At 51.9% G+C, this 15,081-nt stretch overlaps 2 protein-coding genes across 2 annotated transcripts; one reads left to right on the top strand and one right to left on the bottom strand.

The window, feature by feature from the left end:
* Nucleotides 1-2,360: 2,360 nt before the first annotated feature.
* BJX68DRAFT_113189 (acetyl-CoA synthetase-like protein) lies at nt 2,361-5,685 on the top strand. The gene is made up of 2 exons (XM_071035942.1): nt 2,361-3,355; nt 3,421-5,685. The coding sequence occupies exons 1-2, from the start codon at nt 2,377-2,379 to the stop codon at nt 5,667-5,669; spliced, it is 3,228 nt and encodes a 1,075-aa protein (XP_070897680.1). The 5' UTR covers nt 2,361-2,376; the 3' UTR covers nt 5,670-5,685.
* Nucleotides 5,686-6,135: 450 nt separating this feature from the next.
* Nucleotides 6,136-7,995, bottom strand: BJX68DRAFT_240012. Its single transcript, XM_071040615.1, has one exon. It carries the CDS (start codon nt 7,962-7,964, stop codon nt 6,357-6,359), a length of 1,608 nt encoding a protein of 535 aa, XP_070897679.1. The 5' UTR covers nt 7,965-7,995; the 3' UTR covers nt 6,136-6,356.
* Between the last annotated feature and the right edge of the window lie 7,086 nt (nt 7,996-15,081).

Here is a 15,081-nt window from a genome sequence, read left to right as displayed (position 1 = left end):
CCATGTCTTCTGTTTCAGATTGGTCAGCTGTATATATTTAAGTACGGTTCCCATGACGTGGGGCACCCAAGGCGGGTGCGACTATATACCAGCAACCGCTTCATAGATTGCCTCGGGTCTCTCCAACGGAATCAAATGCTTGACGCCATTAATAACCTGAAACGAGACATCCGCCCCAGCACCTTTAAAGAACTAGCGGACCTCTTTCTCCACTCGCTCCTACGGCTTAATAATATCTAACCCCCCAATTAAAACTCCGAGCCGGATCTTAGTTTTCAAGGTAGACAGAACTTTCTTTATATCCTAGGAAATATCCTCCTCTATTCTATAGCTTGGCTAAATAGCCTTTACTAAAGTATTTCTAGAAAGAGTATCACGCACTATTATTTCTAGATCTGTTTTATTAAGGTTATTAGTATTTACAAGGACGTTAGTAACAGTCTAGCAGACAGAGTCTGTGGTCTTATACGTGACTTTCTACTACGCCTTCATCTCATCTAGAAGAACAAGAGCTATTAGTGGCGCGGGTATAATAAGCATAATGCCTTTTAAAGCGCTGATAAGATTATCTGGCAGACCGGCTAGAGTGGCAAGTATAACCTTTATGCCTATTAATTAACTAATCAGGATAAAGCCAGTGGCAAGTAGGCTTCTACTATTAGCATCCTAATATAGCTGCTATAAAGTCAATATAATATCAGCCGCCATCGCGCTAATCAAGTATGCCAGTTCATGGTTAAGCGGCCTGGCTGACTTTCCCCATCCGCGAAGGTCAACAGCAGCAGTTAGGTACTCGTGTGCGAGGGAGGTCAGTGTCTTGGGCGAGGTGAGCTTATACCATGTCGAAGAGGCGCCGCCCCAGTAATGAAGGAAGACCAGAAGTGGTTTATTAGAATACTTGAAGGGGCGTGTGACGCGAACATGGATAGAGGTGAACGAGGCGATCGAGAAAAGGTTAATGACATGGCAGCGTGGGAATAGGCGGTTACTCTGAGGAGGTCTTGCGAAGTCGTTTTTGGATGACAATATAGCCACTGGGGACCACGCCATACTTATACTTTCGTGGGTTGAGGGGATAGTATAGTGGGTTGCCGCAGAATGGAGTTTGATGGAGCAGATCTTAGCTTCCTCGTATAGAGATACTAGTCTTCAGCACCGCGTAGAGGTGTCTGCTCGTCACTGAAGGGGAGCCCTTGGAGGTAGTGCAGCCGAAGCATATTCCTTACTTAGAAGTAAGTGGCCCGTGAAGCACTATTATTACTAAAGGCCCAGGGATAGCTCCAGGAGGTAGTACAGCCAAAATATATTCCTTACTTAGAAGTAAGTAGTTCACAAAGCACTACTATTACTAGAAGCCTAGGATAAGCCCTAGGAGGTAGTATAGCTAAAATAGATTCCTTATTTAAAAGTAAGTGGCCGGGGGGGTTTTGGGGGTGGGGGGGGAGGTTTTCGTCCGTTTATACTAGAGATAGGTGAATACGGACTAACTACGTTAGTTATCTCTTGAGAGCTGATTAATCATCGGATACGAAGTCGAAGGAAATTTGTAGGGCTTGGTTTTAAAGCTCTTAGGATCGCCTGAAGCACGAGAGGCTCACATGTAGGTCATCGCGAAAGCAGAGGCCGGATAATACCAGCCCACAGGCCAGTGGGCTGCAGCGACCAGATACACAACATTAACTACAATGTAAGTACGTTCTTGTCGGAAAGGTCAGAACAGTATTGGTTCTCCAAGTTGGCACCGGAAGCTAACAATGGTAACAACCGGAATCAGGAAATCCAGAGGTACTCATGGTCAGCTATGGATAGACAACGACGTAAGATCCAAGTGGAAGTACTAGACGAGGTTTGGTATCTTTGTATATGATGAGGCGCAGATATGACCCATTTGACGCCGGGACTCTTCAAACCGTGAGCCTCCAGCTGTCACCAGCTTGGTTCCGGAAATATATAACCCGCCAAGGAGAGCCACATGCAGGAAAACGTTGCACAGCACCCATGTCCAGTCCACACAAGCCACAGTCTTCGGCGAAACCGCGGGCACTGCGCTGTCAAAATGAGTCCAGCCAACAGGAGTCGCCCGGCTCGTCGGCTAATCTTGCCATCTCAGCGTTGACACGAGTTCGTTCAGCGACGCCACAAGAGACTATCTGTGCCACGGTACAGTCTGATTGGCCCACTCCCATAGTTCACCATCGATGGCGGGGCGGGCTGAACTGGCGGGACAATTTCAGGTAGCCACCTGTGCCTCATCTGGCGCAAGCGAGACACGGAGTCGCCGTCGCTGAGACACGTCGTGGTGCGTTGGCTGGGGTATTAAAACGCAGGGATGCCCCGGAAAATGGGCATTGAATCGCAGTGCAGAAATAGGACACGATGGGCCTCAACGTCTTCGGCACCGTGACCGACTCGCAAAATGAACCGCTATTGGCAGGCGAGTGCGGCAAGCGCCTAATGCCCCAGATTATCGATGAAACCGCCAATGCGACACCGGACGTCGAGTGTTTCTCCGTCCCCCGGACACCCGGTAAACCCCAGGATGGCTGGAAGCCCGTGAGCTGGGCGCAGGTCGCCAACGCCGTCAACTATGTCGGGCACATGCTCGTCGAAGAAGCCGGAGCCCCGGCGCCCGGTACATTCCCGACTGTCGCATACATCGGTCTCGAGGATCCGCGATACGTCTTCTTCATCATGGGGGCGATCAAAGCTGGATACAAGGCTCTCTTCATCTCGCCGCGAAACTCGGTCGAGGCGCAGGTTAATCTCTTTGAAAAGACGGACTGTAACCTGCTCTACCATGAGAAAAGTCTGTCCGCGATGGTCAAGCCGTGGGTCAACGGACGACCGGGGATGAAGAGCGTCGCGATTCCACAGTTCGATGAAATGATATCAACGGAAGCCGCTCCCGTCGCCTACACAAAGACCTTTGCCGAAGCCGAGTGGGATCCCTTTGTCGTCCTGCACACGAGCGGGAGCACAGGCCTCCCGAAGCCGGTGAACATTCTCCAGGGCAAGATGGCGCTGAACGACCTGCATCGCTACGTCCCCGATTACGAGGGCAACATGCCGTGGCTGGCGACGTGGGCCAAGTTCGACAAGAAGCGGTACCTCTGCACTTGCCCTCTTTTTCATACTGCCGGGATCATGCCCACGGTCCTCTCTGCCTTTTTCTATAACACGCCGATCATCTTCCGCGATCCGTCAGTGCCGCTCACCGGGGACAATGTCCTTGAGTGGTTGAAGTACTCGGATACCGGGTACACGGTTCTGCCCCCCGCTATCTTGGAGCAGATGTCGCGGTCTGAGGCGGCGCTTGAGGAACTCAAGAAGTTGCACGTCGTTGCATTTGGAGGAGGTGAGCACAGTCCACCCTTAGTCCATGCACCCCTGAGCTATAGGTACTAAATAACCCCATCACAGGCCCCATCGCCCCGGCAGCAGCAAGCAGTCTCCTCCGCGCGGAGGTAAAACTGGTCAACGCCATCGGCGCAACCGAATACATCTACATGCCGTACCTCTCGCAACCCGATTCATCTCTGTGGGAGTGGTTCATTGTCCCGACTGAGCTGCTCGGTATCGAGTGGCGCCCCTTTGGCGAGGACACTTACGAGCAGGTTATTGTACGCAAGGATAAGGCGCATCCTGGCGTCCAGGGCTGCTTCTATACGTTTCCAGAGTTGGACGAGTATAGCACGAAGGACCTGTATCGGCCGCATCCGACTCTCGCCAACCACTGGACATATGTCGGTCGGGCTGACGATATTATTGTTTTCTCTACCGGCGAGAAGCTTAACCCGACGACTATTGAAGGTGCTGTGATTGGGCACCCGGGCGTCCTCGGTGCGCAGGTTGTTGGCGCAGGGCAGTTCCATGCTGCCTTGATCATTGAGCCCGTGAAGCCTCCCGCAGACGAGCAGGAGAAGCAAAAATTCCTCGATGACGTCTGGCCGATTATCGAGAAGGTTAACCAGGAGACCGTCGCGCACGGCCGCATCTTGCGCGACTACGTCTTTGTCTCGGATCCAGCTCGACCATTCCCGCGTGCTGGGAAGGGGACGATTCAACGCGCCATGGCGACCAAGCTTTACGCAGACGATATTCGCCGGATCTTTGAATCAAGCAATAATGGCGCGGCCGCAGCCGTTGAGCTTGATTTGACCTCGGAGGCGACATTTACGGATGGTGTTCGTGACTTGGTGCAGCAGACGCTGAGACTGCCTGCCCTCGGTCTTGAAGATGATTTCTTCGCTGCTGGCGTTGACTCGCTGCAGGTTCTCCAGCTGGGCCGCGTGCTCAGTGCAAGTCTTGACAAGACGATCGAGCCACGAACAGTCTACGCCAATCCCAGTATCGCCCAGCTTGCCACTTTTCTCTACTCCGAGATCCGTCCCAGTGCAAATGGCACCGTCAGCACCAAGACGGACGACACCTCCCTCTGCCACGCCCTGGTCGACAAATACACCCAAGACCTTCCCACGGCAACCCCCAACAAACCCCTCCCATCCCCCACGAACCAAACCATCATCATCAGCGGCACAACCGGCGCGCTGGGCTGCTACCTCCTCCACCAGGCCCTCGAAAACACTAACATCGCCCACATATACTGCTTCAACCGCACAGACGACGCAAAACAGCGCCAAATCGCCGCAAACGCCTCGCGCGGCCTAACCACAGACTTCCCCTCATCCCGCGTCACATTCCTAACCGTCGACCTCTCCACCTCAGCCACATTCACCCTCCCCGAAGATACCATCTCCAAACTCTCCACTTCGGTCGACCGCATCATCCACAACGCCTGGCCCGTAAACTTCAACCAGTCCGTCGCATCCTTCGAACCACATATCCGGGGCGTCCGACACCTCATCGATTTCGCTGCGGCCGCGACAAAGCGCGTACCAATAACCTTCGTCTCGAGCGTAAGCACAGTCGAGAACTGGCCGGATCCCGCTATCCCGATCCCCGAGGAGCCGCTCAGTGACTTCGCGCTTGCCGCGCCCATGGGATACGCGCAGTCGAAGCTCGTCGCTAGTATGATTCTCGACCGGGCGGAGGAGGTCAGCGGGGTTCCGAGGAATGTCGTTCGTGTTGGGCAGATTGCGGGGCCGAGGGGGGAGAAGGGGCAGTGGAATCCGCGCGAGTGGCTGCCGAGTCTTGTGCGGAGTTCGGTGTATCTGGGTGTGCTGCCGAGGGAGTTGGGGGTGTTGGCGGATATGGGGTGGGCGCCTGTTGAGGATATTGCGGGGGCCGTGCTGGAGGTTGCGGGTGTTGGTGCGGCGAAGGACGTAGTGTCTGGAGAAGGGGGGAGAGAGGGTGGGTATTTCCACGCTGTGAATCCGACGAAGCCAGACTGGGAGGATGTTATACTCCCAGCACTGCGAGAATTCTACAGTGAGCGGATCACACGCGAGGTGCCGCTTACAGAGTGGGTTGCAGAGTTGGAACAGAGTGCAGAGAGCACGGGCGAGGCCGATGTAGAGAAGAACCCCGGCGTCAAGCTGCTGGATGCGTATCGCCTGGCGGCTTCCAAGGGCGCCGCTGAGGGGGCCGAGGGACTCGGTGCTGCGGGCTTCGCGACGGAGGTCACAGAGCAGGTTAGTGAGACTATGCGGCGGATGGAGCCCGTCACCAAGGATTTGATGAAGCGATGGTGCGAGCAGTGGCAGTTTTGAATGAGTTTCTAGGTTTATATCACGGCGTTTGTTATAGGGACATTAAAGTTACAATTCTTTGAAGCTTCAAATGATATGTCACTGCTAGATCCTGGGAAGGTCTACATGTCCGCCTGTACATATTTTGCTGTCTGAGGGCATACATAGCGTAATTCCCTCCGTCTATTAGGGCTGAACAATCCAGCGACTGACTGAAGGTCATGACTCACGTGATATCCCGGCAACGTACCTACTCTGCAATAATGATAGATCGATTCCTGTCAATATACAGAGGAAATTTGTGGGGTGTGCTGAGGGCGAAATATCAATGGTTGAGTGTGGGGCTGGGCATACTGCGATTGTTGGTATAGTTACCTAGTGCTGTTGTTCAGACGATCTTGAGTACGAGTGGGGAATTACAATCTGTAAAACGTCCTCCTGTGAGTATTCTAGGTGGAGGATCAGGGCTACAGTGGTATTTCAAGGACCCTAGATTAAATGCATAGTGGGACAAGCCTGGTATAAAGCAGGTAGGAATGCGGGATTCCTCCTGAAAGATAGAGGATACTACCTAGGTAAACTCCAGAGACTGTGGAAGACCGCGGACATGCATCTTTCCACGACCAACCACATACAAATCATCAAACGGCCACAGACGCATCCTATCATCCACACTATGATATGCCCGAATCCGTGTTCATAACTCACTTACAACTCAACCGGCTCCTCCTTTGGCTTATCCTGATCCTCGGGCGTAACATGCACCTCCCAAAACCTCGCCATCTCCTTCGGAAACTCCTTCTCCCGCTCCTCACTCACCCAGACCCCATACTCATGATGTGTCGTCTTCTCGTTGAGAATACCTTTGCGCTCGCCGCTGCGGACAAAAGCCGCAAAGTCATCTGCGACGCGCACATATTCCCGTAGAGCCTCTTTTACGTCTAGATTTGCGCCGGTCGTCCAGCTAAGCAGCAACGGTTCCAAGAGTGGGGCGTCAGTAACGCTCGGGTGCGCGGTGCCGATGCTAGTGAGGAACCAGGAGGGTGCGGGGATTGCGCGGACGAGATCGCGGACTGTATCGAAGTGTGGCCGGCTGTAGAAGGGGCTGACTTTACGGGACCACGAGTTTGAGTGCACGACTAAGATAGGGACCGTAGCGTTGGGGTTCAGCGGGCCGCTGGATTTGCCGGGGTCGAGGATCAGGCCGGCGCCTGGCTTGATTGAGGTAGATGGATAGAGTGTGGTTAAGGCTTGGAGAGCACCTGTGCCGCCGAATGAGTGCCCAGCTAGGGTTAGGTGGCTGATATTAAGGCGTCCTGTCCAAGAACTCTGGGTGAGAGTCGTGATGGGGTCGCGGGTGTTGAGGATTGGTGCCCCTCTGTTGATGGCATGAAGCAGCTCGACGGCTGCCTGAATCTCGGTGTCACGGACGGCGAGCTGCGACCTCTTGAAGACATCGGCATCTATCTCGCCTTGCAGATCCGAGGCGCGGAATGGCAGAACCTTGCGGCCTGGCCTGTCAGTCGAGGTCTTGACTATTGTTCCCGGCCCACTGCCGTCGCGATGTTCGATGGCGACAGCGACATGCCCGCGACTGGCGAGCTCACCAAGGAAGTTGGTATAATCAGTACGTGAACTGGCATCACCGTGCGAGAAGACCGTCACCGGGAAGGCTTCAAGGCCCTTTTCGCTAGCGAGAAGCGGAGCATCGACTTCAGCGGGGATCGTAATACTGCCACCAATGGCCCATAGCGCAAAGGTGAAGATAGGCCTAGTGATGAAATTGTCCACATGTGCAATGCGGGCGTAGCCATGGCCGGTCAGGCTGATGGGGCGCGGGATCCACGGGTACCGAGCCTTGCGGGAGCGGAAGTGCCTGTCAGTTGGATAATACACAGTCGTGAGCAGCGTATCGACTTCGAATGCCGCTTGGTCGGTGCCCTTCAGGACACCTTCAGCAACGCGCCGAGGCCCACCCGCCAAAGGCACTTCCAGATCGACGGCGCCAACACCGTGCGGGCCGGTATACCCCGGCAACGGAGAAGCGAGCAGCGGTGTGCCGTGGATGGTGCAGTAGAGAGTATATATAAAGACGACGCTAAATAGAATATAGCGCCAAGTCAGACGGGGTTGCAGGAGGTGAACAAAAAGGGCAGCCGCGCTTGACAGCCACGGATGCGGTCGTGTCTCGGTCATCCATCTCGGCGGCGGTGGGTGCATGTCGAGTGGGGAGTCTGGCTCTTCATCGTCGCTGCTCATGAGAGGCTGAAGCTCAAGAGCCTCGCCGTTTGGCGGCTGCGTCCCGTCTCTGCTCATGTTCAAGTTGTGATCGTTGGGCAGAGTTGTGCAGGAAAGTTGCAGACGATGTGGACGAGATGGTGAGCCTATGACGTAAGCACTTGTAAGACTGCCAAGACCTGTTGTATACTCCACAGCCCAGCCAGTTGACGCTCGACATCATCATCGTTGGTGTTTCCCGGTTGATGCCATATTTTAACAGCTTCTGTAGAAGTTCCCCAGTATAGTGTCCATTTCTCACCCTACTTGCCTGTTGCCCGATGACCATGCGCCGCACGTCCTTGGAACCCCGCACGTCAATGGTGTACTGTGCTCTGATTGGTCAACCACTTATCATTCTACTATGAGTATATCCAAGGAATTTAGAGTCTTTGATGTGGCTCAGAGATAGGACGCTGCGCAGTCTTGGAGATGGGGCGGGTCCTATAATTAATTACTTAATACACTTTTAATTAATTAAAAGAAATTATCTTATAAGGAAAAGCTAGGATCTTTAAGGTTTATTATAAAATAGTTAATAAGTATGTTAGACGCTGTATATAGACATCGCCGCAATTACTCAGGTGTGGTGCCCGCACCACGCCGCAGTTGTGAGCCCCAGGCCGCAACCGCGGCCGAGGCTACGCACGTGACACACGAAGGTAACTTCGTGCGCCGCTGGCCTTCCTGCGGGAAGACCAGCGATTAGTTCAAGGATAATGGAGACTCACTGTTTGACCCTCTGATTCCGCTTCATACATATCTATCCCCACAGCTGTTATATAGTGCGGTTCATAGTTCTAATCGCTCCCCCTCTTGAAGCCTGATGATGAGTGGAACAAACAAGGAGTCCATTCAGGGGCGAGTCCTACGGTCAAGCCAGCGCGGAAATGGACGAACTGCGCCAACAACTTTAAACCCTGCGGATACCAACCTAATCAAGAACACCGCAGACATGCCTGTTAAAGACGCGAACGACGCAATTGAGGAAATCCCTGAACAACCATCAGTGACCTTGGGGACCCCCGACGATAAAGAACCCGACATGTCTCGCGGCCAGGACGCTACTAAGCCGCAGAGATCCCCAGATCCAGACGAGGAGGAACTTGAATTACGGGCACAGATCATAGCGTATACGCAGGAAGCGCAGCAACGCCGCATTCAATCAGAAGAGGAGCGCAGGAAAGCTCGTGAAGATGATATTAGAGCCTACAGGAAACTCCGCCTGAAGGAGAAACTAGCGTAGATAAAGGCAGCCCAATCAAACCAAGCAGACCTAGAAGTCGACGCGTTTCTTAAAATAATCCAGGAAGGAGTTGGGAACGCGCATGAATATCCTTCCCTCCTAGTTTAACCCGCAACTGCGGCCACATCACCATAGACGATCGAGCAACTAGCCCAAGCCTTCCAGGCAGAGCTCGCAGCCCTAAAGAGGGAAAGAGAAGAAGAGGCATTGCCTAGAGAGAAGCCTAACACGGCCCCTTTCGAGGGCCACAGCGTAAAGGAACACTGGGAATAGTCCACCGCAATAGAGGCGCATTTCAAGATATAGCCCTCCTACTTCACGAAGGAAGACGCAAAAGTGCGGCGTGGACTATCCATGATTAGTAATGAGAGGATCCGAGACTGGTATGACGTGGAACCTACGATCCCGCAGCCAGTTACATGGGAGAAGTTCAAAGACGCGCTAATGCGCATGGTCAGCGACCCCAGGATCCTCCGAGAGGACGTAGTCATCCACTATGCCAACGCAAGACAACTTAAGACGCAAGACGTGTGGATATTTGCACAGTATCTTAAAACCCTTGCGGACATCTTTAAACCAGGAGAGTCCGCACAGGATCAAAAGGATAACTTACTAGGCAAGATCCTTCCTGTAGTACGGAATAAAGCGGCGAGGTACCCATAATTAGACACCACAGATGATAGCTATGAGAGCTATGTCACCCACCTACAGGTGGTTGAATAAAAGATGCCATCGAGGCAAGAGGACCTTAGGTATGCGAAGAACTGTAATCAAGGGAAGAACGCTCTGAACCCTAGCGTAGAGAAGCTAAGGGGAGCGCACGTTAGCCAGTTAGGAGGCTACTCTACCCCATGAGGGAACCATAGAGGTCGTGGAGGCCGAGGTAGTGGCCGAGGCCGCGGGGGTCACAAGCGGGACGCGTCCGCAGATCACCTGGACCAAGCTAATCACAATAAAAGAAAGTGCTTCAACTGCGGCATACCAGGCCATGAGGTTGCCACATACAGGAAGCCAGGTGGGAAAGCCTACAGAGGCCCCGCGCAAGGCGGGCCAAAAAACCCATAAACCTAGCGCTTTGCGCGGCAGAGGCGCTAGGGATCCCCATAAAAAGAGAGAAGCCTAATACTATTACCTTTGAGGTAAAGCTTGGCGCGGGGAGAGAGCTGTAAACTACGCGTATCCTAATAGATAGCGGCGCAACAGCTAATTTCGTGGACCAACGCTAGATTAAGAAGTGCGGACTGCGAAGCGCAGGATCCCTTAGACAAGTTAAAGTAATTAATAGCCATAAAGTTATATCCTACGGGAATCATCAGCTTAAAATACAAGCCGGAGATAAGAAGCGTGAAGTACGCACGCAGCTACAAACCTTTAAAGCCATGGACCTAGAAGGCTACGATGCAATTCTTGGTTGGACCTGGCTCCATGAAGTCAACCCCAAGGTGAATTGGCGCAAGCAGACGTGGAAGTACCGCAAGCTAAAGTCATACGATCCAGACATCGTGATGACTGCGCGCGCATTTAAAGACGCACTGATGGATGCGGAAATACGGGCCACAGAGGACCCAGCATCCCGTGAGTTCCTAAGTAGGATCTACGCAGCCACTATATACCAAAAGGGTAGTAGTGCCGCACTAACGCTTAATAGGGCACAGGTGGAAGAGATCAAACTCCCAAAGGACTATGAAGACTTCAAGGACGTATTTTCAGAAGCGCGGGCCAGAATCCTGGCACCACACCGCGATCATGACCACGCCATCGAGCTGGAAGCAGGCAAGAGGCCTCCGCAGCGACCGCTGTATTCCCTTTCTATTAAGGAGATGGAGGTGCTCAAAGAATATGTACAAAAGGCACTTGAGAAAGGCTGGATTAGGCCTTCTAAAAGCCCTGCGGGGGCACCGGTACTATTCGTGCCGAAGAAAGATGGTGGTTACCGCCTCTGCGTGGACTACCGCGGGCTGAACGCCATTACAATTAAGAATGCGTACCCAATTGCGAATATGGAACAAGCCATTAACCACTTAAGCAGCGCAAAGATCTACACACAGCTAGATCTGCGGGACGCGTATCACCGTATCCGTATCAAGAGCGGCGATGAATGGAAGACTACGTTCAAGACGCACTACGGCCACTTTAAGTACCAAGTAATGCCTTTTAGACTTGCTAATGCACCAGCAACGTTCCAGAGCTACATTAACCACGCACTTACGGACCTTAAGGATATCATCTACGTGGTATACCTCGATGATATTATCATCTTCTCGCAAAACGAGAAGGACCACAGGGAGCATGTACAGATGGTCTTGGAGCGACTACGGATGTATAAGCTATATACCAAGGTCAGCAAATGCGCATTTAACACGAAGGAAATTAAGTTCCTCAGGTTTATTATCTCTACTAAAGGGATCCGTATGGAACCTGAGCGCATCAAAACGATCATGGAATGGCCAGCTCCCCGCAGTGTAAAGGAGATCATGGCATTCCTAGGGTTCACAAACTTCTATAGGCGCTTTATCAAGAACTATAGCACAATTACGGCACCATTAAGCAACATGACTAAAAAGGACATGGTCACGAAGTTCCCACTTGAGGGAGAAACCCTCTAAGCATTCCATAGGCTACAGCAGGCGTTCGTACAGGAGCCGCTACTACGGCACTTCAACCCAGCACTCCCAACCCAGCTTCAGACCAACGCCTTGGGATACACAATTGCGGGAATCATATCCTAACTGTTTAATGACGAGGATTGGCACCTAATCGCATACTGGTCGCGCAAGCTTGACAAGGCGGAGCGAAACTATGAGACACATAACACAGAACTCCTTGCCATTATTAAATATTTCCGCACTTGGCGGCACTTTCTTGAAGGAAACCCGCAGCCAATCACTGTATTATCAGACCATACGAACCTAAAATGGTTCATGACCATGAAAAGCCTCACGAAACGCCAAGCACGCTAGGCTAAGAAGCTAGCTAAGTTTAATTTCCGCATTAAACACTATCCTGGGAAACAGAATCCCGCAGATGTGCCAAGCAGGCGCGCAGATTACCTTGAAAGAGAGGAAGGAGACGCAGTCACTAGTACAGTTCTCCACAAATTACAAGAGCAACTAAACAATAAAGCACCTAGAAAGACAGAGTCTCATGTGGAAATCTACGCCATCCTGTGAAAAGCAGCCGCAGACAAGCCAGATTATAGCCACCACACCAGTGAACTAAGCGCGAGCGTGATAGAATTACTTCAAATAGCGCAGGAATGCGACCCAAAGGCGCAGGAATGGTTACAGCGGCTTAAAGAACCAACTACAGTCCATCCCATGATAGGATGGACACTCGAAGACCAGCTACTACGCTTTAAAGATCGCATATTCGTACCAGAATCAGCCGCACTACACGCAGAAATCCTCAAGCTAAACCACGACGACCCCACAGGAGGCCACCAACGCGTGGAACGAACGCAAGAGTTGATCAAGAGCAAGTACTACTAGCATAATATAAATACGCACATCAAGGAATATGTGGAAGGATGCCACACCTACCAAAGCATTACGGTCCATCACCATCGACCATATGGCCAACTAGAGCCACTACCAGCGGCGCAGGCACCCGCAGAATAGATCACAATCGACTTTATTACGGGTCTACCTCCCACAGAACACTACGGAGACGTCTATAATGCGATCCTAGTTATGGTTGATCGGTTCACCAAGTTCGTCTGGTACATCGCATGCAAGAAGACGACTTCCGCAGAAGAACTTGCGATGCTACTCATCACGCACGTATATGCGGTTATTAGAACTCCAAAGAACATTATTAGTGACCATAGGAGCGTCTTCACTAGCAAGTTCTGGTCAAACCTCTACTGGTTCCTGGGAGTGCGGCGCAAGATGTCAACCACATACCACCCACAGACCGATGGCCAGACCAAACGACAGAACTAAGTGCTGGAATACTTCCTCCGCGCATATGTTAACTGGAACCAGGATGACTAGCCACGTTAGCTCCTGATCGCGTAGTTAGTCAATAACCAAGCGAAGAAGCGGTCCATAGGACTATCCCCTACGGAAGCATTACTCAACTTCAAGCCAAGCTTTCAGATTGAGCCCGAACCTCCAAAGAAAGGCACGTCAGAGGACGCCGCAGCTATGGCTAAAAGAATGGAAGAAGTCCGCAGAGACGTAGCTGAAAGACTAGAAAAGGCACGAGAGACAATAAAGGTTCAGTACGACAAGCGCCGCAGCAATATAACATTTAAAGTTGAACAAAGTATCATGCTACGCGCCAAACACATAACCAGCGCAAGACCAAACCACAAGCTCAGTGAAACCTACCTAGGCCCATTTACCATTATTAATGCGTGGGGGAAATAATCCTACAAGCTGGAACTCCCACCACACATGCAGCGAGTGCATGATACATTCCACGTCTCCATGCTAGAGCCATACAAGGGAGACCCAAGCAAAGCACCATAGCCAGGCCCGATCCTTATCAATGGTAAGCCGCAGTACGCGATTAAAAAGATCCTGGATGAGGTACCACGAAAGGAAGGCCCGCATTACGTGGTTAAATGGGCCGGGTGGGATGACCCTAAAGACATTACAGAGGAACTGCTTAAGAATGTTAAAGACATAGAAGTGCTAGAATTATTCCTTAAAGACAAAGCTAAGAAAGAAAAGAAAGACAAGAAGCCCCGCAAGAAAAACTAGGAGCGGAAGAACATCCGCAACCAATTCAACCACCTCAGCCGCCCAGCGGCTAACAAAACGTCGACGACGCGAACTACTACAATTAGTATCGAAGAAATGCGCAAGAAAGGAAGAACACACCCCCACCAAATCATAACGCCCGCATGACAACCAGATAAGACCTCCGCAACGGCAACTGGTTGAGGCGGCTAAGCCGCAGCCAACACAGGTGTCTGAACCGCAAGTTAAGGAGTAACCACCACCTGCGGCACCACAGGTGTCCGCACTAGCACATTATTTTAAGCCCCTAGGCGAATACCCGAGTTAGGATCTACCACATATTAGCAATATATCGCCCGGGCAAGAGGCTACAATCCAGCAAGCGCAGGGTCATAGAGGGTACAGGCAAGAAGGATGCCCAAGTTCGCTAATCTAATATCAAAATCCTCTAGCTAAATAACATTTAGCAGGAGACTCCCGCAAGAAGCCACACTTACCCAATCACATCAGTACTTAGTAGAAGCGCATCAAGCGCAAGCGACCATGTTATCATCCATAGTTATAGTGACCAGAGAACATTAGTAAGAACGGGTGCGACTACCCCAAAGACAACGGTTACAGGCGAACCGTAACTCCGCATCAGTCAGAACAGGAGGCATGGCCAGGAATAAGAAGACGAGGAAAAGATAAAGAAGAAAGAAGCTACTTATAGGTAATCAAGCCATATTTATAGCTAAAGAACAAAGAAAAGCCTACAAAGAACTATAATCTACGCTACGTGACTAATCTGGCTCGGGAAAACGATCGATTCTCAGCCCAAAGGCCCCGTAATAGCAGAAAACAAACAACAATAATACACGAAACACGCGACGAGCCTAAAAACAAGAAACGAACGCAGAGCTATATCAAAAGCTGCAGGACTGCCTACCGCCGCAACACCACGCATGGTGCTGATCGAACAGCGTCCATCAGGACATGACATCCCTGACCCACCACATACTTTCACCACATGCGGCGCCCTCTCGAAGAGAGCGTCCAGCAGGACCCGGTCGCAGCACGCTCACTAGTCATGGACCAGGAGCACCCCCCACGCGCCTAAAGCGCCCACCAACACCAACACCGCGGCGAAGCCGCACAAAAACACAACCACGTCTAATAGACACCACAGTTAGCCCGGAAATACTCAAGGGAGCAGTAGTACCAACACACCTCTACCCAAAGGCAG

Source organism: Aspergillus pseudodeflectus, assembly GCF_044049435.1.
Source record: "Aspergillus pseudodeflectus strain CBS 756.74 chromosome Unknown BJX68scaffold_29, whole genome shotgun sequence".
NCBI lineage: Eukaryota > Fungi > Ascomycota > Eurotiomycetes > Eurotiales > Aspergillaceae > Aspergillus > Aspergillus pseudodeflectus.
The sequence above is the reverse complement of the archived record's forward strand: the minus strand, read 5'-3'. Positions and strand labels throughout refer to the sequence as shown.

Excerpts from the sequence above, each read along its gene's own strand:
- BJX68DRAFT_240012 (XM_071040615.1), bottom strand. The coding sequence starts at position 7,964 with ATGAGCAGAGACGGGACGCAGCCGCCAAACGGCGAGGCTCTTGAGCTT.
- BJX68DRAFT_113189 (XM_071035942.1), top strand. The coding sequence starts at position 2,377 with ATGGGCCTCAACGTCTTCGGCACCGTGACCGACTCGCAAAATGAACCG. Across the intron at positions 3,356-3,420 it reads CGTCGTTGCATTTGGAGGAG|GCCCCATCGCCCCGGCAGCA; the intron begins GTGAGCACAGTC and ends ACCCCATCACAG.